This window comes from Beta vulgaris, chromosome 2 (assembly GCF_026745355.1).
Source record: "Beta vulgaris subsp. vulgaris cultivar EL10 chromosome 2, EL10.2, whole genome shotgun sequence".
NCBI lineage: Eukaryota > Viridiplantae > Streptophyta > Magnoliopsida > Caryophyllales > Amaranthaceae > Beta > Beta vulgaris.
Window position 1 is genome coordinate 5,636,303 of NC_079203.1, and position 26,788 is coordinate 5,663,090.

Below are 26,788 nucleotides of genomic sequence, written 5' to 3' on the forward strand. Positions count from 1 at the left end.
CTAATTCTCCTCCTATTCCCCTTTGGACGGCCCAATCCTAATCCCAAATGGATTTGGATTACTTTGTCCAACTTGTGCTACAATGTGTGACCTCATAGAATTAATCTATTTTAGTTATAGGGTCAATCAATATTGTCCTATAAATCATATTTATTCTCTAACAAGAAAATACGATTAATAAAATAATTAACTTTATTTTCATAATATCATTCCTATTTATATTTAGTAATTGTCAAAATGGCTAAGGACATATTCCTTCAGATATGGCTTGGACCAAATTCCTAGTTAGAACTTACTCACTCCGTTCTATTTTAATTGTTACCCTTATACTTTTCACGCATGTCAATTCAAAACTTTGACGATATATATCTCTAGTTTTGTATTTGTAAAAATTATAAAAAATACTCCCTCTGTATTTTTTTATCTTTCTCACTTAGAATCTTGACACTATTCACAATTAGAGAGAATCTTTTAAATTTTTCTCAATATATAAGAAAAAATATAGTCATGTGGGGTCTTGTTTGATTCGTCTCAATGCGTACTTTATTAATATTCAATCATTATAATTTTTACTAATATGTAATGAGAGATATTTAATGTAGAATAAGTGCATTGACAAACGTGCAAAGTCAAAGTAAGAAAGATAAAAAAAATACAGAGGGAGTACATATTAATAAAATACACACTAAGATGAATCTAACAAGATCCCACCTGACTATGTTTTGATTCACGTATAAATCATAAACGAGGGCAAAATGTAATTTGTTAATAGTGTAAATTATCAAAGTGTAACCATTAGAATGAGACGGAGGGAAAATAGAACGAGCTCCAGCCTTTAGATATCGGGCGGAAAACTAAAAGAAAAAATGTTATTACTTATCCATCCGACAATTTTTTTGTCTGGCTAAGGAAGCCTAACTTCACTCCCTCCTAATTCTAAAAAGAAAAAAATAATATCAGTGTCTGAGTGAAGCTCGTTTTCAAGAACCAAAATTTTGGGTTTAGAAGGTAATCTCTCTTCCCTCCAAAGATTAGTTCTATTTGGCTGGATAATGTGCTTAATTTGTCATATAATTAGCAATTTCTAAAGTATAATTTTAGCATTGGTTAATACCAATTTTACTTTACTGTGGGTATTTGTCTCATTTCCCTCAATTTGTTGGGTTTTAAACTTGTTGTTTATGAAGAAATTATGTCTTGCAATTCAATTAAAGGTAATTGTCTGTTTTGTTGTTTTTTTACTTCTGATTATCTACTTCGAACTGACTATATCAGGAACGTATATATATTGGAATAAGAATTTATCAGTACGCCATGGTTGCAATCTCGTCTTCGATGTGTGCACTGAATTTGATATGTGCACGGAAGAATCAACAGTTACTTCACCAAAGATTTTGTCAAGATCATGATGCTATTACAATGCTGAATTTGGCTTACTCAGGAAGATTTATCACGCTTAACCAGATTCATGGTGGCAGGAAGAAGGTTTCTGTTTTCGCAAAGCCGAGCAAATCTGAGGAACCAGTCCCTTCTTGGGCTAAGCCTGACTCAGATGAGCCACCGCCTTGGGCTCGTAATGAGGGCAAGCAAAATGAATCAAAGGAGGGTGTTGAGGTCCCTTTCTTTGTTTATTTGCTTGCCTCAGCTATAACTGCTATAGCCGCGGTAAACCCCTTTGCGCAAATCTATTATGTACAAATTATGCACTATACCAGCATGTGCTCACAGATAATGTGACAACAATATAGTAACAGAAAGTAAGAATGAAAAGGATATTGAGTTTAACTTTTCTATTTCAATTACTTGGTACGTTGCACTAAATAATTTCCCCTGGTTCCCATTATTGGATAATATTATATGTAAATGGATAATATTATAGGTAAAAGGTAGAATGGCCGTTTACTAGTCGTAAGTTGTATTGTAAACATTACATATACTGAATGCCAGGGTTAACCTACACAAGGTTAACACAATTATTCTCCACACTTGTATATCCATGTATATCCATGTTTATTGAAGTCTGAGGAGTACATTGTTGAACGTTCTCGTATGTTATGTCTATGCTTAATAGATCCGTCGTTGGTTGAAATGCAGATAGATTTATTGTACTTGCTGAACGTTCTCGTATTTTATGTCTATGCTTAATGGATCTGTTGTTGTTTAAATTGCAGATAGGTTCCATATTTGAGTACGTGAATCAAAACCCTGTTTTTGGAGTTTTGAACTCGGATAGCATTTTCTATGCTCCTTTGCTGGGATTTTTTGCTATCACTGGAATTCCAACTTCGGTATGTTTTGCTTATTTGGAAAATATGCTAATCGTGTAAACTGAGATTCAATATTATCCGAAGTTAATGCTGTATGAATCTTTGAACATTGCAAACATCCTATGCAGGCTTTCCTTTGGTACAAATCTGTTCAAGTTGCTAACAAGGAAGCTGAAGAACAAGATAGGAGAGATGGTTATCAATAGGGCCTGGATGTTTAGGGCTTTCATTTTTGTTTGATGCACCATTCCTGAATCATTCTACTGTTATATTCCTCCATGATGTAATTAGATCAACCTCAGCTGCTTCCCGAATTTCCCAAAAGAAAATATTTACAGAAGTGAAGTGATTACCCTGCCTATGACTTGTTGGGTTATTAGTCTTAAATCTTATCCATGTCACTCAACTAATTACTCAACGGCGACAGGGTAACCTATGTCAATAGGTGATCAAGAAGGCTCTATATCATTCTTATTAAGGTACATCCCATTTGATTTATCTTCTATGTGATCTAAGAAAGATTTGGCATAAGAATAAAGTTAATGGGTGCCCGAATGATTTTGGTCATTAATCCATCATATATAAGATAGTATTACTTTCTTATCTTCTTCCCTCTATAAATAAAAGGCTTTTCTGATCAGATTTACAGAAGTATTTTAGCAAAATATTCAAAAAACATTGTCAATATGTATCCTACAGATGCATAAGATAATCACTATGAAGGCTATTAGTAAAATAATCAAACAATACTTCACTAGCAAACCCCCTTCTTCTCCAGATTCTTTTGAGCTTATCATTGAATTGAAGGGGGAGATGGACTACGTACCAACCAAATCTTTGAGGCATGTGAGATTTACCTTTGCAACAAGCTTACTGACTCTGCCTATGTACTTTAAGGTATAGTGTCTATGCAGTTATTTTAGACTTCAAATAAATCTTTGTAACCCCTCTTCTCTATAGATTGTTTTACTCGTGTGGATGCCATTTAAGTAACTAGTTGGTAAAGTTTCGCGAGGTGGTAAGATTAAATATCGTCTATATCATTGTGCTTAGTTGCTCTATAACACCAAAAACATTATAACACTTTTTTACTCGTCATTCTTGTGTAATAAGTACAACGCTTGCCTTTTCTAAATACAGATATGGTTATGTTTGTTGAAAATACTATTCATCAAGTTTTTGAGGTGATCGTAATTTAGGGTGTGCTCACTTCACTTGAATTCTTTTGAACTTATCCGACTTGATTTGAACTTATTGGAACTTAACGAAGTTCATTTATATGGTGTTAAACCTTATATGAAATTAACTTATCCAAACTTAATTGAAGTTAACTTATCTAAATTTAATTGAACTTAGCTGAACTCCTTGAAAATTATCTTTTATAAGCTTAATAGAACAAATTTACAAAGCTCGTTACTATCGGAACTCAACTTTTATGGATGCGGGATAAGGCTTTGCTCCGATTTATGCTTGTCGTGGAATATGGAATGCTAGATGGGTCCTGCTGATGGTTATGAGGTGAAGGGTGGGTGATGGGGAGAATATCCTAGTCTGGTATGATGCTTGGATTCCTGGTACGCAATCTTGAAAATTTTTGTCTCCTAAAGGTGATACGAATGCTGATCTGGAGCTTGGTGCTTTAATTAATTCGATTAGTCGAACTTGGAATGTTGAACTTATTTCTCAATTATTTCTACCGTTTGAAGTCGAAAGTGTTATGTAGTGCAAAACTAGCAAACTTATATCACACTCCCAAAGATGGGTTCTTAAAATTGGAGACTTGTGCAACAATGATTGGTTCAAATCCCGAAGCAAACTCCTGACCAGCAACCTGCACAAAAGGGACCCACCCTGGAGGTTTGGGTGGTATTTCCCCCTCCGATGCTTAAGTCAGATGTCAGGATGTAAAGAACTTTTAGAGAGAGAAAGTAGAGAGAGAGAGAGAGAAGAATTTATGACAGAGTAACAGTACTATGCTCTGAAAAACGTACCTTTCACCCTGAAATCAAGGACTATTTATACTGTTTGAAATGACTGCTGTGCCTTGATGTCACCCTAATTTGGGAGCATCTGATTGGCTAATAAGTTTTGGGACACGTGGCAGCTGTTAACTGGTCAGTACACCTCACTTTCATAAAAGGTGTAAATCAGCTTATTGGGCCTAAGTACATTTTTGGGGCCAGAAGAAGGTCTTTTTAGTACTTTCAGAGAAACGTACTTTTAGGCCTGTCACCTTCAGGCCCTTTTGTACTTTTATTCCCCTGCATATGCCACATGTAGGGCTCAGATGAGGCCACGTGTCAGTACCAGAGCCGTTTATTTTTTAGGCTACAACATTTGCCCCTTAAAAGAGGGAGTTATTATCTTTTGGGCGCCAAGACGGTTAATCTTCCTCTTTTAACCGACCTGGAACTGCTTTCTCTTTTTCAAAAAAGAGGCGCCATTTTGCCGGTCTCCACAGGTCAACTTCCTATGAACAACGGTTACTTTTACCGGATGGGGGTCATTTTCACCCCTCTATAAATATGTGCCTTAGTCGCTCCTGAATCATTTTAACTTTGCTGAGAAATTTTCTAGAGAGAGAGACTCTGCAAATTTTTACTGAACTTTTTAGAGAGAAGAACAACCCCGTCCAAGCTCTTGCATTGTTGTTTTGCTCGTCCGAGGTTTCAAGTCATCTTCAACATTCGTCCGAATTTTCTTCTACAGGTATATTCTCAACTCTTTTCTTGATTGCACACATATTTTAAGAAAATGGATTCGTCCTCTTCCTCGAACAATTCCGGCCGCTCAAGGGTTGGTGCTAACCCTAGAACAGAGGGCCTAACTTCCTCGGCATCTTCTAGAGTTGGTCCTATCTTGGCCGGGCATGCATTCTTTATCTTTAGCCATGGACGGCAAAGTCAGACGACCCAGTCTTTACCTGTGCAGGGTAATCTGGCGCGCGTCAAGCAAACGGCTCGCATCAGAAGAGGGTGTAACCATGCCGGCCTCTAGCTCTGAAAGGGAGGAATCCACTGGGCGAATTCCGGCCGAAGGAGAACGAGAGACCCAAAGCGCTCGTCCTGCCTACCACACTCCTTCTCCTGAACATGCCGAGGAGGAACCAGAAGTCAGGGGCTCCCAGAAGCCAGCCCGTCCATACATAGGACGATCTCAGATGAGCCAAGGACGGCTAGCTCTTCTGACCCTGCTAGTGGCTCAGAGGAGCCATCAACCACTTCGTCTGAAATAAGACGGCGGCTAGGTCCCCTTTCTGACCCTAGGTTCATCCTGGCCGACAACACATGGTTAGGACGATTAGGCTCGGACCTTAGTCCTTTTTCGGTGGCAATGCCCATGCCTGGCTACCACTTTGTCTTCCCGGCCGAGAGGACACTATTTTCAGTGCTCCTCCAGGCCATTTTGCAGTTTATCGGCTGGCATTAGATGCCGGCCTGCGCTTTCCCCTTCACCCTTTCATCAGCCAACTTCTTCAGTATTACGGCATAGGACATAACCAGCTTGCCCCTAACTCTTGGCAAATAATCTTACCTTTCTGGCCGTCTGCAACTTAAAGGGAAAGGACCCTTCTCTGGCCGCTTTCACCCATATTCACTAGTGCCAAGGTCCCTAGGACCATTGAAGGAAGCTGGCTGAGCGTGTGCAATCGTCAAGGATTCTTGACGTCTTGGGATAAGACTTCCAAGATGCACTCATGGAAGGGCGAGTTCCTCTTCGTCCAGGCGCCCAATAAAGCGTGGCAAACCGTCTTCGGTATTTTAGCCGGACAACCACAAAAGCTGGACGGATGGCCTCATACCTGGAACTGGAGAGTAACTCTGCCGAAGAGATGGTGGAGTACTTCCGGTTTCGGAGTATACTATGGAAGATGTTTCTTTCAAAGGTCCGTCCAATTGGATTCCTTTTAAGGAAATGTTTTACCATGACAACTTCCTGGTCGCTGCCGGCTTAAGGCAGGACGAGGACAGAGGTATATCAACTGAGAATCTTCCAAGTAAAATTTCTAGACTTTTATCATTCTCCAACATTGTTTTTTTCCTCTTTCAGATTCAGCCAGGAGCAAACTAGGAAGTCTTGGATAGGAGATATGAGCTCATCCAGATTTGCGGACTCTATGGAAGGAGTACAGAAGTCAGGTGCCGAAAAGAGGGCCGACACTTGGTAGCTATTGTATATGTATGCATTTTTTTTTTTTTTTTTTTTTTTTTTTTTTTTAGCCGGCCGGTCTGCTACTTTGGAGGGTAACCCGTCAAGATGGTGCCTGGACGACTTGTCTACCCATGGGGCAATTCGTCCAGAGAAACACGGACGAGCTAACTTCCCAAGAAGCAACTCGGCTAGTTGAATTCTTGACGGCTTGCCTCTTAGGGGACAGTCCGTCTGGAGTAGCATAGGACGAGTTACTCATCTGAACAGCAACCCGTCCTGGTTGATATCTTGACGGTTTGCCTCTTCGAGGGGCAGTCCGTCTAGAATAGTGTTGGACGAGTTGCTTATTTGAGACAATTCGTCCTGTTGATATCTTGACGGCATTCTAACCTTTCTTTTTCAGAAAAATGCCCCAACTTCAAAAGCTCTGGCCGAAAAGCCGCGCAAAGAAACGGCCAGCAGGCACCAGTGAAGCCCCTCCCTCAAAAAGGCAAAGGGTTTACTGCTAAGAAGAGGAAAGACCACTCGGCCGGTTCCCAAGGTCGTGATCGACCTTCCGGCCAAGGAGGAGGCCAAAGAGAGCCAGCTGAAGTTGACTCTCGAGCCCTGGTGGCCTATACTGGTCCGGCTGAGCAACCCACACTTCCAACCTGACGAGGTTGTCATTCTGGACGACGCTGAACAATCTTCTCAAGCCGGACGCGGCTGTGGACGGATCCGCCTTTTCTGGGCCAGTGGCCCAACTGGTAGGCCAGATGCCGGCCGCTTATAGGACGGCTTCCCGTTCTTCTGGTGAGTCCTACTATTCCAACGTAGTTAGAACACTACGGGTTGGCGGGCGTCCGATGAGTCCGTCCAACAAACAGACCGTGGTTATTCCCATCAGGTGTACTGACGAGTCTAACCTTTCAGATAAAGGGAAGGGTCCTGCTGTTGTCGGCTCCCCTAGCCTCTCTGACGATGAATCTTCTCCAGCCTTTGGAAAGATGTCGTCGTCTGATCGTGAGAAGCTCAAGACGGAGCTGTTCAAGTGCTTTCCCGAAACTTATATCAAGGGGTTAAGGGGAGCATCGTCTGGGCATGTAGGTACATGTCTCAGCTTGCTGCCGAGGTACTATTCTTTCCTCTTGGACGCTTATGTTTTTACTTGGTCTTATTTACTTTTTTATTCCGTCCTGACATGCCTATCCTTTTATGTTTCAGCTTTTTGCTCGCAGCATGATAACAGAGACTGGGCGAAGGAGCTCAGAAAAGAGAATAAAAAGCTCGTCCATGATGTACGCGGCGCGACCATGCTCAGTTCTATGTCCAGCAAGAGGTGCTGCACAGCAAACCAAAGTTGCTTTGGAAAAAAGGTCGGCTGAGCGAGATCTCAGATCAAAGTCTACTTCTTCGGTTGACGGAGATGATAGACGAACGGGCTTCTTGGAACGTGTTCTGACGGACGAGAGGAATTCAGCATGACTATGGCTGCCGATTTTTTCAAGGAAAACCTCGTCCTGAAGGTCAAAAACCAAGCCCTTCGAACTGAGGTTGCAGAGACAATTGCCGGCGCCAAAGAGGCTATGAACACCATCATAGATACCTCAAAGAATGGGCGGTGAAGGCTTTTGAGATGATGGCCGAGGAGGAGGATATCCCCAGATATGCTCTCGTGGCTGGATTCCAAGAAGCCTTGCATAAGGCCACCATCAAGCAGAACCTCCCGTCTTTGAAGAATCCTCTGAGGATGAAGAGGGAGAGGACAATGCAGAGGCCCAGGACGAAGAGGACAACGATCCTCCTGCCGCCTAGTTCTTTGTTGTATCTTGGCTGTGAGCCACTTGTAATTTTTTACTTAGATGAATTTAGGTTGTAATCATCTTTTTATATTTATGGAAGCTAACTTTTTCAATCTCTGTTGTTCTATGCTTTACTGTTTTGGACGCATTGTCTTACCAAGTACAAAAGTAGTTCGTCATAACATTTTGGCCGATTATACTTACAACATTCATCAATGTTCAAGTATAAAAGTAATTCGTCTTAATATTTGGCTGGTCTAATCAACTCTTTTGGCCGATTTCTTCTAGTACTATCATTAAAGCCAAGTATAAAATAATCTCGTCAATCATTCTGATCTGACTCAGTAGCTCTTTTCTGGACGTTCATAACCAGATGCTCAAGCAAAGACTTGCTTTTACTTTTTGGATTTTAAGTATAAAAGTTTGCTCGGCCAGACCCTGGGTGTCGTTCGTCTTTGGACAAAGACTTAGTCATTTTATAAATTATGTCCCTATATGCCCCCCTTCTTGGACGAAGAGTTTTTATAACTTTTCCCTGTTCAAGAAGGAGTTAAGAAGATAATTTTTAAACAACTAGGACGAGCGTTTATGCCAGAAGCAACTCGTCCAGGCTAATATTCTGACGGGCTGCCTCTTTGGAGAGCAACTCGTCTGAATGATAGTTGGACGAACTGATTCTTTGGAAAACCTCGTCCATCTTTGTGAAATCATAAAATAACTTGTTCCTTTACTAAGGTTGTTATTTCGAAGTTTTGTGGCTTTTGGACGGACAGTAAGATACCTTTACTAAGGCGTCTTATTTCCAGCCGACCTTGTTCAGGAGATGTTTAACTCTTTAAGTAAACAATCGGCCAAATCTGACATGTTTTATCCGTTTAAGAATGATAACATGTTCAGCCGAACTCCCAATGAAAGGTGCATTGTCTTTTTGCTTTGGAAAATTAGTTAGCTTTTGACGTTAGTATGTAACTTAAGCAAACAATTAAAACAAAGTCATAGAGAAGTAGAATTGTATTATATGAAGTTTGCTTGACGGATAGTCAAGGTACATGTCTACATTCTACTTTTTCATTGTAATGCATTAGGAAAAGATTACAATTTAGCTGGGTGCTCTAAACAAAGTATTTCTTCAAAGTGTCAGAATTCCACGTCCTAGGAATAGGACGTCCGTCCAATCCTTCGAGACGAAAGGTACCATTCTGAACGACTTCGATTATCTTATAGGGTCCTTCCCAGTTAGGAGTAAGCTTGCCTAACTCTTTGGCTCGGCCGACCGCTTCCATCTTTCTGAGGACGAGATCTCCCATCTTTAGTGGACGTCTAGCAACTCTTTTGTTGAAGTCTCTAGCCATTCTTAACTTATATAGTTGCATCCTCAGCAGAGCATTGCCCCTGACTTCAGGAAACCAAAGCCGTCCTAAGAGCTGCCCAGTTAGCATCTTCTGAGTACATCATTACTCTTAAGGTGGGTTCCTCAACTTCAATAGGAAGGACAGCCTCAAGCCATAAACCATCATAAAAGGAGTCTCTCCTGTGGAATTCTTGGCCGTCGTCCAATTGACCATAAGACCAGCTGCAATTCTTCTACCCAAAGCCCCTTTGCATTGTCTAACTTCTTTTTTATCCCGGCCGAAAGGATCTTGTTAAAGGCCTCTACTTGCCCATTAGCCTGTGGATGAGCTACTGCGGCAAAGTGAGCCTTAACTCCTTGATCGGCCAACCATTGACGAAGCTTGGGCGTTTCAAATTGTGGCCCATTATCAAAGACGATGGACTGGGGCATGCCAAACCTTGTAATCAAGTTCTTCCAGATGAACCCTTTGACATCATTGGTGGTGATGCCCCTTAATGCTTCAGCTTCAACCCATTTTGTAAAGTAGTCTACAGCTACTATTACAAATTTCTTCTGGCCAGCAGCAATAGGAAAAGGCCCAAGGATGTCCATCCCCCATTTAGCAAAGGGAAGAGGAAAGAGAATGGGCGTCAAGTAATTGGACGGCTTTTGATGGATATTACCATGCTTTTGGCAACTATCACACTTCTTGGCATAGAGGAGTGCATCTTCTTTTAAGGACGGCCAAAAGTAGCCCGTCCTGAGAGCCCTTTCGCCAAAGCTCTTCCTCCAATGTGAGAAGCACAAGCTCCCTCGTGCAACTCCTTCAAAACGTCCAGACCTTCCTTTCGGCTGATGCATTTGAGAAGAGGCCGATTATAGGACATTTTTGTATAAGGTCTCATTCCACAACTCAAACCACTTGTCCCTAGCTCTCACATACTTGGCCTTAATGGGATCAAGAGGCAGACGGCCGTCTTCTTGAACTCAATGATTGGACTCATCCACTCATCATCTCGGCTGAGAAACAGCACTTCTCCGGCCTCAATGCTCTTGGCCGCCTTCACCTCCCAAAAGACTGTTCTAGGAACGTCACCTTCGGCCGAGCTGGCCAGTTTAGAGAGGGCATCAGCTTGATGGTTTTCTGATCTGGGCACCTGATCTAGGACGAACCTCTTTAAAGACTTGATCTCGTCCTTGACCAAATTCATATACTTGCTCATGGACGTCCTTGCATTCAAACTCACCATTGACTGACTGACAACCAGCAGAGAGTCAGTTTAGCTTCATTTCCAGGCCCCAGCCGCTTTACACATTTTTATGCCGGCTAAGAGAGCTTCATACTCTGCTCATTATTGGACGCCTGGAACTTGAATTTCATAGCATATTCAAACTTATCCCCTTCTGGAGATTGAAAAATGATTCCTGCCCCACATCCGTTGGCAGTTGAGGATCCGTCCACCATAAGGGTCCAATGACGCCTTCCTGCTGCTGGATCCTGGACGCTTTCTATCGTAGGCCGTGTAAGCTCTACGATGAAATCAGCCAAAGCTTGGCCCTTGATTGCCTTTCTAGGCTCAAATGTTAAATCAAACATATTCAGCTCAACAGCCCATTTTAACATTCGGCCAGAGGCATCCATCTTATGCAACACTTGCCTAAGCGGCTGATCTGTATATACAAGAATGCTATGGCAAGAAGTAAGGCCTTAACTTCCGGCTGGCCATCAGCAAAGCCAGGCCGAATTTTCGATGACGAATATCTGTTCTCAGCATCTTTAAGCACATGGCTCACAAAATAGACGGGTATTTGCACCGCGTCTCTTTCAGCCAATAGGACTGCACTTACCGCGAAGGGTGATACAGCCAGATACATACAACTTTCTCCTTCGGCCGGACTGATCAGCCTAGGCAGCTGCCGAAGATGTCTTTACTTGCTGAAGGCCTACTTCAGCTTCTTCTGACCATTCAAACTTGGCATTTTTCTTGATGGTAGCAAAGAAATGGTGACATTTGTCCCTGATTTTGAGAGAAACCGTCCAAGAGCAGCCAAACAGCCCGTCAACCTCTGAACTTCTTTGACTTTGGACGGCGAAGACATATTCATAATAGCCTGAATTTTGTCGGGATTTGCCTCAATCCCTCTCTGATCAACCAAAAATCCCAGAAATTTCCCAGCAACTACGCCGAACACACATTTTTGCGGATTAAGCTTCAACTTGAATTTTCTCAAGGTGAGGAAGGTTTCCCTCAGATCGTCCAGATGATCTTTCTCCTCTTTACTCTTGACGATCATGTCGTCTATATAAGCTTCCATATTTCGGCCGAGCTGCGGCTGAAATACTGTATTAATGAGCCTCTGAAATGTAGCCGGAGCGTTTCTTAGGCCGAAAGGCATCCTGAGCCATCCATACAGCCCTTTCTCAGTAAGAAGGAAGTCTTATCTTGATCATCCGGCCACATAGGAATCTGATGGAAGCCAGAGTAGGCATCCATAAAGCTCAGAGGCATGGCCGGCCGTAGAATCAACCAGACGATCTATTTTTGGCAACGGGAAGCTGTCCTTAGGACAGCCTTGTTCAAATCTGTATAATCAACGCACATCCTCCAAGTGCCATTCGGCTTTGGAACCATCACAACATTTGCTACCCAATCTGGGTAGTATGTTCCCGGATGAATTTAGATTTGAGCAGCTTTTGAACTTCCTCGTCAACGGCCTTATTTCTGGCCGGCCCCAGATGCCTCTTCTTCTGCCGAATAGGCTTTTGCCCCGGCTCAATGTTGAGCTTATGGACAGCCACCTCAGGGTCTATCCCAGGCATCTCTCTACAGCATAGGCAAACACATCTTCAAATTCTCGCAGCAACGCAACTAAGGCGTCCTGAATTTCCGACCTCAAAACTGATCCAATTTTCAATGTCCTTTCCGGACGCTCTGGATTCAAGCAGATCTCTACTGGACTTTCCACAGGTTCTGGACGTTCTAGTCCCAGACTCATTATAGCCATTATCTCAGATGAATGTTTTCTTCCTTAATAGCCAAACACTTTCTCTTCTTGCTAGGCAAAAGCATGGACGGAGTGCTTTCAGGAAAAGGCGACTCCTGAACCTTCTCAATTTCCTCCTTAAGCTCACTAATCTGGCCTTTAACTTTTTTGGCCGAATCATCTCCTTGTGCCCTTGGACACTCTGCTTTTTCCTTCCAAGATGATGGTTTGAGTGTGGTGAGATAGCATTCTCTGGCAGCTTGCTGGTCTCCATAAAGAGATCCAATCTTCCCACCATCGCACTCAAACTTCATCAGCATTAAATGGGTCACAATGACGGCCTTGATGTGATTTAAGGTAGGTCGCCCGAGAATGACATTATAAGCTGTCAAGTCTCGTACTACCAAAAATTTCACAAAAAGCGTCCTGGCCGCATCTTTTTCTCCAACTCTGACGGGCAAGGTGACGGTTCCCATAGGGTGTATGACCCCGCCGCCAAAACCAATTATAGGATGATTTACCGGCATCAAATCGTTTTTGTCAAACTTTAAACGAGACAAACAATCAGCACTGATGATGTCAGTTGAGCTCCAGTATCAATCAAAATTCGCCTAACCCTTAGATTGGCAATCTTCATTTCCACAACCAGCGGTCATCATGAGGCGTCCTAATATTCCCCCGGTCCAACTCGCTGACCACTATTTTTGGAAAAGGATCAGACTCGGCCTGGTTGGTGAGCATAACCTGGCTGAGTTCCCTCAAATAGTTTTTGTGGCCGCGATTTGTCGGACCTCCAGCTGCAAATCCTCCTGAGATGACCATCACTACATCATCATCCGTGCTATCTCCGTCCATTTTTCTTCCTTGACGGTTATCCCTTTTCTGAAACTTCCTTCCTGACGAGGGTAGGTAATTGTTCATCTTTCCTTTTCGAGCCAACTCTTCTAGTGCTCGCTTCAAATGCTTGCATTCATTGGTTTCATGTCCACAATCTTTGTGAAAGTGACAATACTTGCTCTTGTCCCTGTTACGATAAGGCGTCTTCATCTCGGCCGGCGCCTTTAGTTCATGCTGATCTTTTATTTCCATCAAAATGGAATATTGATCTTTGTTGAACTCTATTGGTTCAACAGAGGCCGCCGGCTCTGACCGCCTACTTCTCTTGGACGAAGTGGTCATAGTAGTCATGGCCCAAGTCTCAGCCTTCTTGGGCGGATTCTTTTTTGGCTGAACAGCCTCTTCCACTTTCTTCACTTCTGGCTGTTTTGCCTCAGCACAGACCTCTGTGGCATGAATGAATGCTTCAGCCTCCCTCAGTGCTTCCGTCAAAGTAGTGATTTTCTTCTTCACCAAATCAAACTTAAAACTTCCTGGTCTTAGACCTCTGATGAAGGCGTCAAACGCCACACCCGCATTCAAATCTTGGATCTGCAACGCCTCCAGATTAAACCTCTTCACATAACCTCTCAAGGCTTCCTTAGGACCTTGGATGACTTTACCTAGGTGCATGCTTGTTTTCTGTTCTTGCCGATTAGCCACAAAGTGACTGGTGAACAGAATACTAAGTTCAGTAAAATTATTCACTGAATTAGGCGGTAAGTTGTTGAACCATTTTTGCGCTACTCCTTTCAAAGTAGCTGGGAAATTCTTACACCAAGTAGCATCGTCCACCCCTTGGACATACATCTGATGCTTGTAAGCTGATAGGTGATCGTCCGGATCAGTAGTTCCGTCAAAAGGATCAATGGTAGGGAGCTTAACCTTTGGGAAAGGAGGGGACTCCATGATCCTGACCGAGAAAGGAGTGGGCCAATTGATCTGGAGTGCCGCCACCTCCCCTCAATGGGTATGTGCTCCTGACGGTACTCTTTCAAAACCGGATTAGATGAGGTGTTAGCTAAGGCTTGACGCCTGTACACCATAGGCTGCAAAACTGTCTTCTCTTGCCTGGGCTGGAAAGCGATGGACCACGGCTTCGCACCACTGTTCTGGACGGGAGCCTTAAGGACGGATCCTTCATATATGGCGTGGAGCCAGAGGCTGAACGCTGCTGTGCTGCCGCCCTCTTGGCCTCCAAGTACTCCCGGGCATCAGTCTCCATCATGTGACCAGTAGGAGGGATATTATCTGCTGGACGGACCACCACTTCCAGTCCATCTTCCTCCTAGAATCACTGACTGCGGCTGCTTTCCTTTGGAAGGCGGCTTAGTCAATTCTGGCCGAGGTGGCCGACTAGGTCCTGGACGACCCTCTTGGGATCGCCCTTTAAGTGGCGCAGCTGCCTCTTCTCTCGGACTCATCTGAAAAAATAGCATGTTGTTCTTAATCTGCTCTTCCATAACAGCGGCCATCCTGGCCTGGAAGTCATTTAAACATTTTCCAAATGACCAGCAGTCACTGGACGGTCAAGATTTTCTTGGATGACTGGAGTTACAGTCCTACCTCGAGTGAACGGCAGCATGGCCCTGATCCCTGCCTCGAGGTGGCCTCTCGTCATCAACGGTATCATCCACCTGAACTCTAAAACTTCTGTTCCTTGCCACATTCGAAGAGTGACAGTCCGTCATTGTTGCGTCTCCCCACAGACGGCGCCAAATGTTATGTAGTGAAAACTAGCAATTTATATCACAACTCCCAAAGATGGGTTCTTAGAACTGGAGACTTGTGCAACAATGATTGGTTCAAATCCCGAAGCAAACTCCTGACCAGCAACCTGCACAAAAGGGACCCACCCTGGAGGTTTGGGTGGTATTTCCCCCTCCGATGCTTAAGTCAGATGTCAGGGATGTAAAGGAACTTTTAGAGAGAAAAGTAGAGAGAGAGAGAGAAGAATTTATGCGAGAGTAACAGTACTATGCTCTGAAAAACGTACCTTTCACCCTGAAATCAAGGACTATTTATACTGTTTGAAATGACTGCTGTGCCTTGATGTCACCCTAATTTGGGAGCATCTGATTGGCTAATTAGAGTTTTGGGACACGTGGCAGCTGTTAATTGGTCAGTACACCTCACTTTCATAAAAGTGTAAATCATGATTGGGCCTAAGTACAATTTTTGGGGCCAGAAGAAGGTCTTTTTAGTACACTTTCAGAGAAACGTACTTTTAGGCCTGTCACCTTCAGGCCCTTTTGTACTTTTATTCCCCTGCACATATGCCACATGTAGGGCTCAGATGAGGCCACGTGTCAGTACCAGAGCCGTTGATTTTTTAGGCTACAACAGAAAGAATTTTGAGTATCCCATTAAGCAATCGGCTTCTGGAAAATGTGCTATGCTGGGATCTTGAAAAAATTGTTTATACTCAGTGAATTCCGCTTTCCAAGCTCTTATTAATGATAATTGGAGTCGTTCTATTGAGATTTGAGACTACCTCATATGCTTCTGATTTGTGGAATACAAAATTGAATGCTGAAGTCTGTCCTTGGGTTAAACTATTTGCCTTAAGAGCGTGTCGAGAGGTTCTTTCCACTCGTTTTGGTTTCAGTCGTAGCCTGCCAAATATGATGCAACCAACTGCATCTGTACATCTAAGTGTGCTGATGAGTCAGCCTTTCACGCAGTTCCGTCATGTAAGATGGCTCAGGCTATTTGGTTCCACAACGAGTTTGATCATTTGAAGGTTCAGGGATGTGGTTATGTAGCAGATTGGTGGCATAATTGTTTCAAGAAGCTGGTTGGGAAGGAACTGAACTCCTTCTTGACGTTGTGCTGGAGCATTTGGGGTGCTCGCTGCAGGTATGTGATGGAGAATGAACATCCAGATCCAGCAGCTATCATCTCATATGCTTCCAAAATCAGCTCTGAAGTTCTGGAAGTGTGTTCCAGCAAGCAGTGTGATATCGCTTTGATCATGTGGTTCACCCCACCAGCTGGAAGCCACCGGATGAAGGGTGGGTTAAGGTTAACGTGGATGCGGAGTGAGCTTGGAGAGGTTGGTTCGGGGATTGGAGTGATGCGTTTGTCGTGATTGGGTTAGGTAAGTAGTAGCTTGTGCTATTCAAACCAATGCCAATTGGGAGGCTAGGGTTGCGAAAGTCGAAGTTGTGTTTTCGGAAGTTCTAGTTAGAGGTGGCAAACGGGTCAAATGGGTCAGGTACGGGTTGGGTCAAAACAGGTCGGGTGATAATTGGGTCAACTTTTTGTTCAGGTTATGTTCGGGTGAGTTGGGTTTGTTCGGGTACGGGTTAATATCAGGTCCATGAGATTTCGGGTTAGATCGGGTTTTCAATCTCCCAAATAAACAAAACACATATAAAACTAATGAGAGTTAATTAAATAATTCATGGACAGTGGCTAAATTATATATAATATTTCAATACAATATTTTCCTTGAATTTGTTTTAAAAGTAGGTAATATGAAAACTTTTCGGGTCGGATTCAGGTTGTGGTCATCATTATCGGGTCATTTTCGGGTCGGGTAGATTCAGGATTAAGTAGATTCAGGTTCGGGTCATATTCGAGTCTATTTTGATTCAAGTTAGGTTTGGGTCGGGTCGGGTTATTTCGGGTTTCCAGTCATATTCAGATCGTTATTTTCAGGTGAAAAACGGATTTCGGGTCGGGTCAATTTTGCCAACTATACTTCTAATTACTTTCAGAGTTGGGCTTGCAACACATCATCTACTAGAGAGCGACATTTTTTTGGTTATTCAAGCTTTTAAAAAATAAGTTGAAGTTGTGTAGTTTTGTCCTTTGTTAAATGTCCCGAGAACAAAATTGCCTATGGTTTTAGCCCATTTCCAACCTTGGAAATTTGACAAATGTTGTTATGTAGATGATGTCCTAGAGGATGTTGTTTTGCTTGCTTAGCACGGTTTATCGAATTGATCTCTTTGGTTGGGTTTTCTGAAAACACACCCTTAGAGTCCTGAGTTTTGGTATGGATGCACATTATAGTTATGGAATCAACTCGATTATCAAATTCAACATTGATTACCATTCATTAAACAATCAATCTGTAGAGATCCTCTCCACGTGGATCAACCTGTATTTGTTAAGTTTATGCTAATAACAAACACCACGCACTTGTTATATTACTTGTTTGAACTCATCGATGCTCATTAAATGATGAATTTTTCACTAATTTTAGGTTACAGCAAGATCAAGTCATAATCAAAGCACAAGCAAATAAAAAAAATCACAACTTAGAATTTACAACTACTTAGTTATCGCCTAAGCATTAGGTAGTTTTTGTTAAATTTAGAAACAATACAGAAGGGACCTGGGTGACCCGAACAAGGAAGATGAGAGATTTGGTCCACTTTATAAACCCAAAGGAGGTTCTACATTAAAACCAATTGGTGATAGAAGGAGTAACTCTAAAGCTTATAAAGTTGTTTAGTCTATCCTCTTTTTCCAATGTGGGACACTCACATGTGGGCATCAATGGGATTCAACACTCCCCCTCACATGTGAGTGTCATTAGAATTTAGAGCTATCTGGAAAGGTAATCAGAATTGATCCTCTTAGGGGCTGGACATTATGTCGAGGTAAATTCTTATCCAATTGCTTGATTAAAGGCTCAAAATAGAAGAGACACCACAATCCGGAATCTGATACCATGTTAAATTTAGAAACAATACGAAACAGGCCTGAGTGATCCGAACAAGGAGGAGAGATTTGGTCCACGTTATAAGCCCAAAGGATGTTCCATACTAAAACCAATTGGTGATAGGAGGAGTAACTCCAAAGCTTATAAAGTGATTTAATCTCTCCTCTTTCTCTAATATGAGACACTCACATGTGAACATCAATAGAATTCAACAAGTTTATATACACATGAATACAACACTAAATTGCATTACTTATTGTAAAAAAAAAAAAAAAAACTAAATTGCATTATATCTACTTCAAACCATTATCACAAACTTTTAAATTACTACTAGTGTTTTCGGGCACGTGCAACGCACATTTTCTAATTGAGTAGCACTCCACTTAATAAAGATTATGATCATTTTCATTATTCCCATATTACTCATCTTTATACATTTGGTCCAAGTTTTCATAAGATTATATTAATAATTACCATAAATTCTGGTGGACACAACCCTTTAAAACCAATATTTAGTTATTTCTATTACTCAAGTAATCTAGAGTTTATATCGTATACCCTTTCAACTATCCACTATAAAGTATGTAATTTTGTTCATTGTTCTCCAATTGAAAAAACAAACAAAAACTATAATTTACCACTATAATTCTACCATAAATGAAGCTTAATAAGAGAATTGCGATCCCATAAAGATTTTGCCAATGGAAATCGTGAATATTTCTAGTCATAAAAATCAGTTCAAAAATATTATATTAAGAAATGTTATAAACTTTGTTGAAGTTTGAAATTAATTAAGCAGTACATATATCTGTTATTCAAGTGATTCCTACTTATCTAATGGGGTGTATAAATTGCATGTGTCGGTTGTCCAAGCTATTCAAATTGTTATGATGAGGTTCTGGTGTGGTCAAAAGGGGGAGGATAGGAAAATGTAATGGAAGAGTTGGTATAGTTTGTGTATCCCGAAATGCTTGGACGGACTGAGTTTTCACTACTTATCCATTTCTAGTGATGCTCTGGATAGACAAGCTCGGTTTTGAATTCAAGAGAAGGAATCTCTTTTGGTAGGGTGATGAAAGCAAAATATTATCGTCATTCCTCCTTCCTTGATTCTTCTTTGGACCATTTGGAAAGTTACTCTTCGAGAAGTATTTGGGATTAGAAGGCGTTGGTTAAGGAGGATCTTCTTTATAAAGTTGGGAATGGTCTTGACATTGATGTATGGAAGGATCCATGGATGATGGGTCAAAAAATGACATTCAAATCTGGCCGAACCCATCACTCGTTTTACCCATCACATGCCAATCACTAACTTCATTGCGGATTTTCGCGCATTTATTCGGGTCAGATTGATGGATAATCCACTCATCCGTGGGTAATTGTCATCTCTACTTCCAACTCCCAACTGGTCCTTTGATTTGGATTCCATCCGGTCCCTTATTCGGTCCAAACTTCTAGCAAATGCTTGTCATAATAACATGGCAAAAGTACATAAGCATAACTTTATAAAATCATGCCCGCCCATGGGCAACCCAACGTTATTAGATTTGTTTCGATATATGCTTTTAATTTTTTTTAATTACTATTAGTTAAGAGGTGTGAAACTTTGCATATTGCAATTAATATAAAATAGAGAGAATTGATGACATGCAAAATTTTGTATGCCCTATTTTTTTTTTTTGAGGGGTTTTGTATGCCCTATTAATGACATGCAAAACGGAGAGAATTAAAATTTTGCAAAATTAATGACATGCTTTTAAACTTTTTTTTTAATTACTATTAGTTAAGGTTATCTTTCTCATTATATTTCAACCAATGAGTGTATACCCTAGTTATTTTAGCCTATGTATTATGGGTTATATGTTTAAATCTCTCTTACTCCATTTTGTAATTTTGTATTGTCTTTTAATTGCCATAAAGAAAAAAGTCAACATTATTTCCTAAATCGCCTTTTATTTTTTATAATTAATCCTTCACTCGTATCGTAAATACTTTTACAATATTTATTAATTACATTAATAAAATATTTAACAATTATTGTAAAATCAAATCGTATTTCGTAATATTTTTTTTGTATCAAATTTTATACAATTTTATTTTAGGAACCCAATTTACATCATCAGTACCGGGCCTCCCAAAAGTTCAAGAAGACCCTACTTGTCATTTCTCCATTTGAACCAATGTCCACATATTAAGTACTTAAAGTTTAATCTTTTTTATCGTTAAGCTAAAACCTAATATTTAAAAGTTGATCCTGAATGACCCAATGATGGAAGTTAAAACAACCTTAAAAAAAAAATGGAACAAAAGTCATATTTTTTCCTCAAAAAAGAAAGGCTTAATTGAAACTAGTGTTGACTCGGGCGATGCTTCAAGTCAGTTACAATCATCAAATATATTATAATTCAAAATTTTCATAATTGAGTTTATTGACTTTTTGTAAGTTTCTTTCTAGAGCAAAATTGGAAATGGACGTTATGATTAGGGCTGGCAATGAGTTGAGACAACTTGCGAGCTACTCGAACTTGACTCGGTCAAAGCTCGACTCTAGATTTCCTCATTGGTTCTCCACCCAAAGAACTTTCTCTATAGAGTGAAGTGAGAAAATTAATAAAAAAAGTTTCACCCTTATATTTCTTCAATTTCTATGTTGTACTCAACTTTCTTAAGATTGCACATGGTACTTACCTTTTTTCATGCACATTACCCCTATTGCTAATTATACATCATTAATTCAGTTTATTTTTTATAATCTAGTGAAACTAATTTAATTTGTAAATTGTAAATATCCCTCAAAGGTTAAATTATGTATAAATTAAATTATTTCCACGAAAATTTAAAAAATATCAAACGAAATTAGCATGTACAAATAGCAATAGGGATATTGTGCATAAAAAAATATGTTTAAGGATATCATATAAAATTTTAAAAAAGTTAGGATACAATATACAAACTGAAACTCAAAAACAAGGATATAATGTAGAAAAAAAAAATAGTAGTTAACTCCAAAAAACGTAATATATGAACATTGGGCGGTACTGTTACCATACATCAAGAAGTTGTAGGCTCATTATTTCCATCAAAAATCAAAATAAAGTAGTTGTAGCTTATCATATAATGCTTTTGTGCCGTATCCTGGAACAACAGGACATACCGACATATAGGACGTGTATATTAAAACAAAAAACCGTTAATTGATTGAACTTAAATGGAAAAATATAGACGTACAATTTCAGGAGCATAAATGGAGAAATATAGACGTGTACATCTTCAGCTTCACTGAAAGATAATGGTTGAAGAACTCACCACCACACTTGAGATTTTTGGTGGACCCTTGATGAGTTTACATATTTCAGTCTGTTTTTAGTGAATTCGAGTCATTTGTTTTGAGCACATGCAATTTTCTATTCATAACATTAACTCAGTGAGGCCTAACTAATCAATATCCTGTCTTCATTTCCACATTCTTCCTATTGTTTTGAGCACATGTATGCTTTCATCCATTATTCATAACTAACTTCATCAATATCCTCCTTTCATTTCTACCTGTTAACTAGCATGTTGCCTGAAGCAACTAGTATTTGGTCATGGTGGTGGAGTACCAGTAATAAAGCAGACGAAATTTCGAGAAATGTCTTAACCACCATAATCCCCATTTTCATCATGTTGTGGTTCATTTTCTTTGTGAAGAAGCAAGACAGGAAGAAGCCTCCTTTGCCTCCTGGACCGCGTGGCCTGCCTTTAGTCGGATATCTCCCTTTTTTGGGTTCTAATCTCCATCATAGCTTCAAAGAGTTGGCCAGTTTATATGGTCCAATCTTCAAACTTCGTCTAGGAGCTAAAGATTGCATTGTAATCACCTCGCCGTCTCTAGTAAAAGAGGTGGTTAGGGACCAAGATGTTGTGTTTGCTAACCGAGTATCCATTGTTGCTGCAAACACTCTTTTGTTTGGGTCAATGGATATTGCCTTCTCCAATTATGGTGTTGAATGGCGTAAAATGAGGAAAATTTTTGCCACTGAGATGATGAGTACTTCTAGCCTTGATGCTAGTTATCATCTCAGGAAGAAGCACGTCAAGAAAATGATAAATGATACTTACAAAAAAGCTGGTCAGATAATTAATGTAGGTGACTTAACTTTTTTAACTCTAATTGCAACTGTCATGAGCATGGTATGGGGGGATACATTGATACGGGGTGAGAGTTCTGTTATTGATTCTGAATATCGAGCTGTTGTAGATGAACAACTTGAACTTTTAGGGGTACCAAATATATCAGATTTTTTCCCCTTGCTTGCTAGGTTTGATTTGCAGGGAGTTGAACGACGAATGAAGATCATCTCAAGAAGGAATGAAGAGATCCTTGATAAAGCTATAAATCATCACAACATTGGAGAAAATGTTCAGTGTAGGGATTTTCTAGGGTCTCTCTTGCAGCTTACCAAAAGTGAAGATCCTACAAGATCTCTAACTTTGGCTCAAGTTAAAGCAATGCTCACGGTATGCATATTTATCCATTTTCATGCATGATTCTTCGGGCCTGTTCTCCCCAACTTATTTTCAGTTCAGTTCAATTCAGTTCAGTTCAGATCACTTCAGTTCAGTTCAATTCAGTTCAGTTCAATTCATTCAGTTCAGTTCAGCTGTTTTTTGCCGAAGAGAACATACCCTTCCATTTATAAATTTATATATTTTATCTCCGCTTATAGTATGTTGCTTGTATTTATAAACAGATGAAGTATATACTTACCTCCGAATTTGTTTAATCTTAGGACGCTGTGATTGGTGGAACAGATACAACAGTTGCTATGATCGAATGGGCTATGGCGGAGATACTACAACACCCAGAAATACAGAAGAAAGTTCAAGAAGAACTAACTGAGGTCGTGGGATTAGATAATACCGTTGAAGAGGCTCATTTGCCTAGCTTAAAGTATCTAAATGCAGTGGCGAAGGAGACACTTCGAATGCACCCACCAGTTCCTCTCCTCGTTCCCCATTGTCCAAGTGAGCCTTCTACAATAGGAGGATATAGCATACCCAAGGGTGCTCGTGTCTTCCTAAATGTGTACACTATGCATAGAGACCCACAACTTTGGGAAGATCCACTATTGTTTCAACCTGAGCGGTTTTTAATTGAGACTGATGCTACTAAGAAAATGGACTACTTGGGCAACGATTTTCGATATCTTCCATTTGGGTCAGGGAGGAGAATGTGCCCTGGTGTTCCTCTTGCAGAGAGGACATCAATGCTTGTCTTGGCTTCTCTATTGCATGCATTCCAGTGGAAGTTACCAAATGAAACTGTGGATGTTGATTTGTTGGAGAGATTTGGAATTGTTATGAAAAAATCGAAACCTTTGTTTGCTGTACCGAGTCCCAGACTCTCCAACTTGGAGCTCTATTCATAAGAAGATTAGCAGAAGTTTTGAGAAACTTCAAGGCTTAGCTATTTGTTCTTTAAGCAAGTCAAAGAAATAAAAGAGAGAGTGGATCAAGAAGAATATGGTGCAATTATGTATTTCTGTAATCAAGTTTTTGATGATTATGTTGTACTAGTTGGATTTATGGCTTGAAGTGAAGTGTCCACATCTTTCAATCTCAGATTATTATGCTAGCAGAGAAATACACTTTGGTTATAAATCTGTAATCTCAATCTGCCTTCTTTTCCATACCACGCTCAATATTACATGGTGGCTCAGAACTTCAGATATACTGGAAGAAGACACTTATTTTCAGGTCAACTTAATAAAATTAAAGCCTCAAAGTTAGCCACATTCTTGGAGTATATTTTTTTTGTTTGCGTTTGTTCATGAAATACTCAAGTTCCACATGAAAAGAATACAAAGATCCTACCTAGTTTATATATACCTTTATGTTGTTTTGTTTAGTGATGAGCTAGAAAAAATGGCAAACCAAGCGCGCTCGCGCCAAGCGCCGCATGGTTTGTTTTATGATCTACTTTATTTTTTTGGGACTCTTTTCCGAAATTTCCTTTGCGAGATTCTTGCAATCAGTTTGTAACCGCAAATCAATTCTGATCTTGCCGTTTATGTCGCAGTTGTTATTCCTTAAACTTCATCCAAAATAATTCATTGACAGTTTTCTTTGCTTCTCTACTCTATATAAACCCTCATTTTTTGGTTGGAGAAATACACAAAATAATTTAGTCTTCTTCTCTACTTAAAAATGTTCTCCAAAATTTCGGGTTAATTAAGTTTAGTCACTCCATCCGTCTGCTTGTGAGTGTACACAATCGGGTGACGCTGCATTAATCTTGGAGGGTGATCGTGGGGAGGAAATTTACACCCGTGCTGCAGCGCAATCACCTTTAAGGGCAGTGAATCTCTCCACGTCACAACATTCTCTTTTTCTCGTTTCTCATATTCAAGTAAGATCATTCTAACTATTTCCCTGTATACTATTTCCTTGCGTGTTAGTTACAACAATAAGTGATGTGAACTTGTGGTCTCAAATGATACCATTATTTCCAAGTAGAGCCAATAATTTTTTTGGCACTGTGATTACGATGTTTCCTTTCCATTGAGGGTATTCTTGCTCCCACAAATTTTCAAGAATTATCTACCCCTTTTTTGTTTTTACTCAGTTATGTTGCTGTCTTTCTTGTTCCTTGTCCATATATGTAAAGGATTTTATTACATTGGGTTTGCTTTAAATGTCTGTTTGAAAAGGGTTTTCTTCCCACCACCAGGGTGGCTCGCAAACTCTTCGAGCTCGGCTCGAGTTCGAGATCAACTCGCGACCTTAACGAGCCGAGCCTGAGCCTAGTAGAGTTCGGCTCGAAAGCTCACAAACATGTTCGAAAAATTTTAATGTACAAATTTTATACATTAATTTTTAATCCAGCTTGGATTTCAATTTCAAGTCCAGTTTAAAAATATATACCAATTTAAAAGTTTTTGCCCAATTAAAAGATACAAACTAAAGGACTTTTTTTCAGCCCAATTAAAATTTAAAACAAACAAACAATTAAGAAAGAGTGAAACACGGCCGCATAAAAAAAATTCTTCACTTAGTTTTTTTCAGCAGCTGTTCAAGGGTTTTTGAAGAACTCTAAATCCCCAATCTCCATTGAACGCTGACTAGCAAAAGCCAAGAGCGAAACTTGATTTATCTCAGCGGCATGAGTTTGAGAATTGAGTGGTAAGTTGGTAACATTACTTACCGGCTGCAGTGAGCCACCATCGAGAACGCCGGCCGCATAAATAAATTTCTTCACTTATCCACATAATAACCCAGCATCCACCATTTTATTAATGAAGTAATCCAAAACATTTGTTCAATGTTGCGGGTCTGATTTCAGCATTTCAAGGAGATTGGCAACATGCAATAGAGAGACTGCAGCTCGTGATTCATGCACTGTATGTTGTAATGTTTGTAGATTTCCATCAATTCCTCTCTCTTTTGGTTCATCTCCCCCATTCTTTCCTTCCATCATTTTCTTTTGGGAAATTCTACATGGTACCACTCTACTTATGTCTTTTCCATATGGTACCCTTTTTTAAGTTTGATTACACATGATACCACTCTAAATTAGTGCTAAGTTCTACAATAATACTCCGTTAATACAAATCTTTTATTAACCTAGTTTCCTCCAATTTGAAGTTTTTCCCTCCAATCACTTATATAACTTGGCAGACTACTTTCTTCCTCTGTCACTCTTTTCCTTCGTTCGTCCACAACCATCAATGGCTTCCTCTTCATCTGCTACTGCCCTCTCTTCACACAACCATCAATGGCTTGCTGCTGCAAATTTCCAACTGCCACAAGGTACTGCAACAATATTAGGAGGGACAGTTCTTACAATCCACAGGAGCATTCCGGGAAAATCACTAGTACGTTATGTAGGACAAATTTCCATAACATACTTGCTGGAAAATCAGATCTATTTACGACAAGTTCCTGTGAGTTCCGCATACTTCAGGATCCAAGGATGCTCCAGTATCTTATGAAGAGAAAGCCTCTTTGAAGAGTCCTTCACTAGCAGCTGCAAAATATGTATATATGTTGTAATTGAATGCTCAAAATTTATAAGCACCCAAAACAAAAGCTTTAGATGTACATTGTTTTCCAAGGAAGAATTATGTTATGAAGCAAGAAAATACTTATTACTCCACTAATTAGATCGTCCTTGGCCTCTGAGGAGACTTGGGGTGCATCTGGAAAGGTTAAATCAACCTTCATAATCCTACACGTAAATAACGCTAAGCTAAATACCCAGATCTTAACTTGTATACTTCTTTATGAAAATTTGTATTATTTACCTTCTGAAAGTATCATGTTGGCTCTCGGCCTCAAATGGAGGTACTCCAAACAAGAATTCGTAACAAAGAACACCCAGAGTCCAATTATCAACTGCATAATCACAATCCTACCAGCTAATTTCCCTACTGGATTACCAAAGAAAGCATTTGTGTTTTTGTTCTCTGCAGGATTCATCCTGTTTCTTTCACTTATGATTGATCGTCTGCACCAATACATCATAGAACTTCGTTTAAGAAGGAAGACCATGGAGGCTGTGAAGAAGAATGACGTGAAATGTGCAGGCCCTGAGGAAATAAAAGCCAGAGAGCAGCAGGTAGAGACATTCAAGGCTATGATTAGACAGCTTGAATCAGATCTTGAGAGTAAGGTTAAGGAAGCAAGTACATCAGAAGCTACTGTACAGAGGAAATATAAGTCTAGAGTAATCGCAAAT

The 26,788-nt window shown here is 40.3% G+C and overlaps 2 protein-coding genes across 2 annotated transcripts; both read left to right on the forward strand.

Moving 5' to 3' along the window:
• Nucleotides 1–849: 849 nt before the first annotated feature.
• On the forward strand, nt 850–2,654 carry LOC104887582 (hypothetical protein). The gene is made up of 4 exons (XM_010672242.4): nt 850–1,008; nt 1,276–1,665; nt 2,172–2,288; nt 2,396–2,654. Exons 2-4 carry the CDS (start codon nt 1,315–1,317, stop codon nt 2,471–2,473), a joined length of 546 nt encoding a protein of 181 aa, XP_010670544.1. The 5' UTR covers nt 850–1,008; nt 1,276–1,314; the 3' UTR covers nt 2,474–2,654.
• An 18,616-nt stretch (nt 2,655–21,270) lies between these two features.
• Nucleotides 21,271–23,836, forward strand: LOC104887581 (cytochrome P450 71AU50). The gene is made up of 2 exons (XM_010672241.4): nt 21,271–22,569; nt 22,842–23,836. The coding sequence occupies exons 1-2, from the start codon at nt 21,628–21,630 to the stop codon at nt 23,478–23,480; spliced, it is 1,581 nt and encodes a 526-aa protein (XP_010670543.1). The 5' UTR covers nt 21,271–21,627; the 3' UTR covers nt 23,481–23,836.
• Nucleotides 23,837–26,788: the final 2,952 nt, after the last annotated feature.

Coding starts and splice junctions, on each gene's coding strand:
- LOC104887582 (XM_010672242.4), top strand. CDS start 1,315: ATGGTTGCAATCTCGTCTTCGATGTGTGCACTGAATTTGATATGTGCA. Junction 1,666..2,171: donor CTATAACTGCTATAGCCGCG/GTAAACCCCTTT, acceptor TTTAAATTGCAG/ATAGGTTCCATATTTGAGTA. Junction 2,289..2,395: donor TCACTGGAATTCCAACTTCG/GTATGTTTTGCT, acceptor CATCCTATGCAG/GCTTTCCTTTGGTACAAATC.
- LOC104887581 (XM_010672241.4), top strand. CDS start 21,628: ATGTTGCCTGAAGCAACTAGTATTTGGTCATGGTGGTGGAGTACCAGT. Junction 22,570..22,841: donor AAGTTAAAGCAATGCTCACG/GTATGCATATTT, acceptor GTTTAATCTTAG/GACGCTGTGATTGGTGGAAC.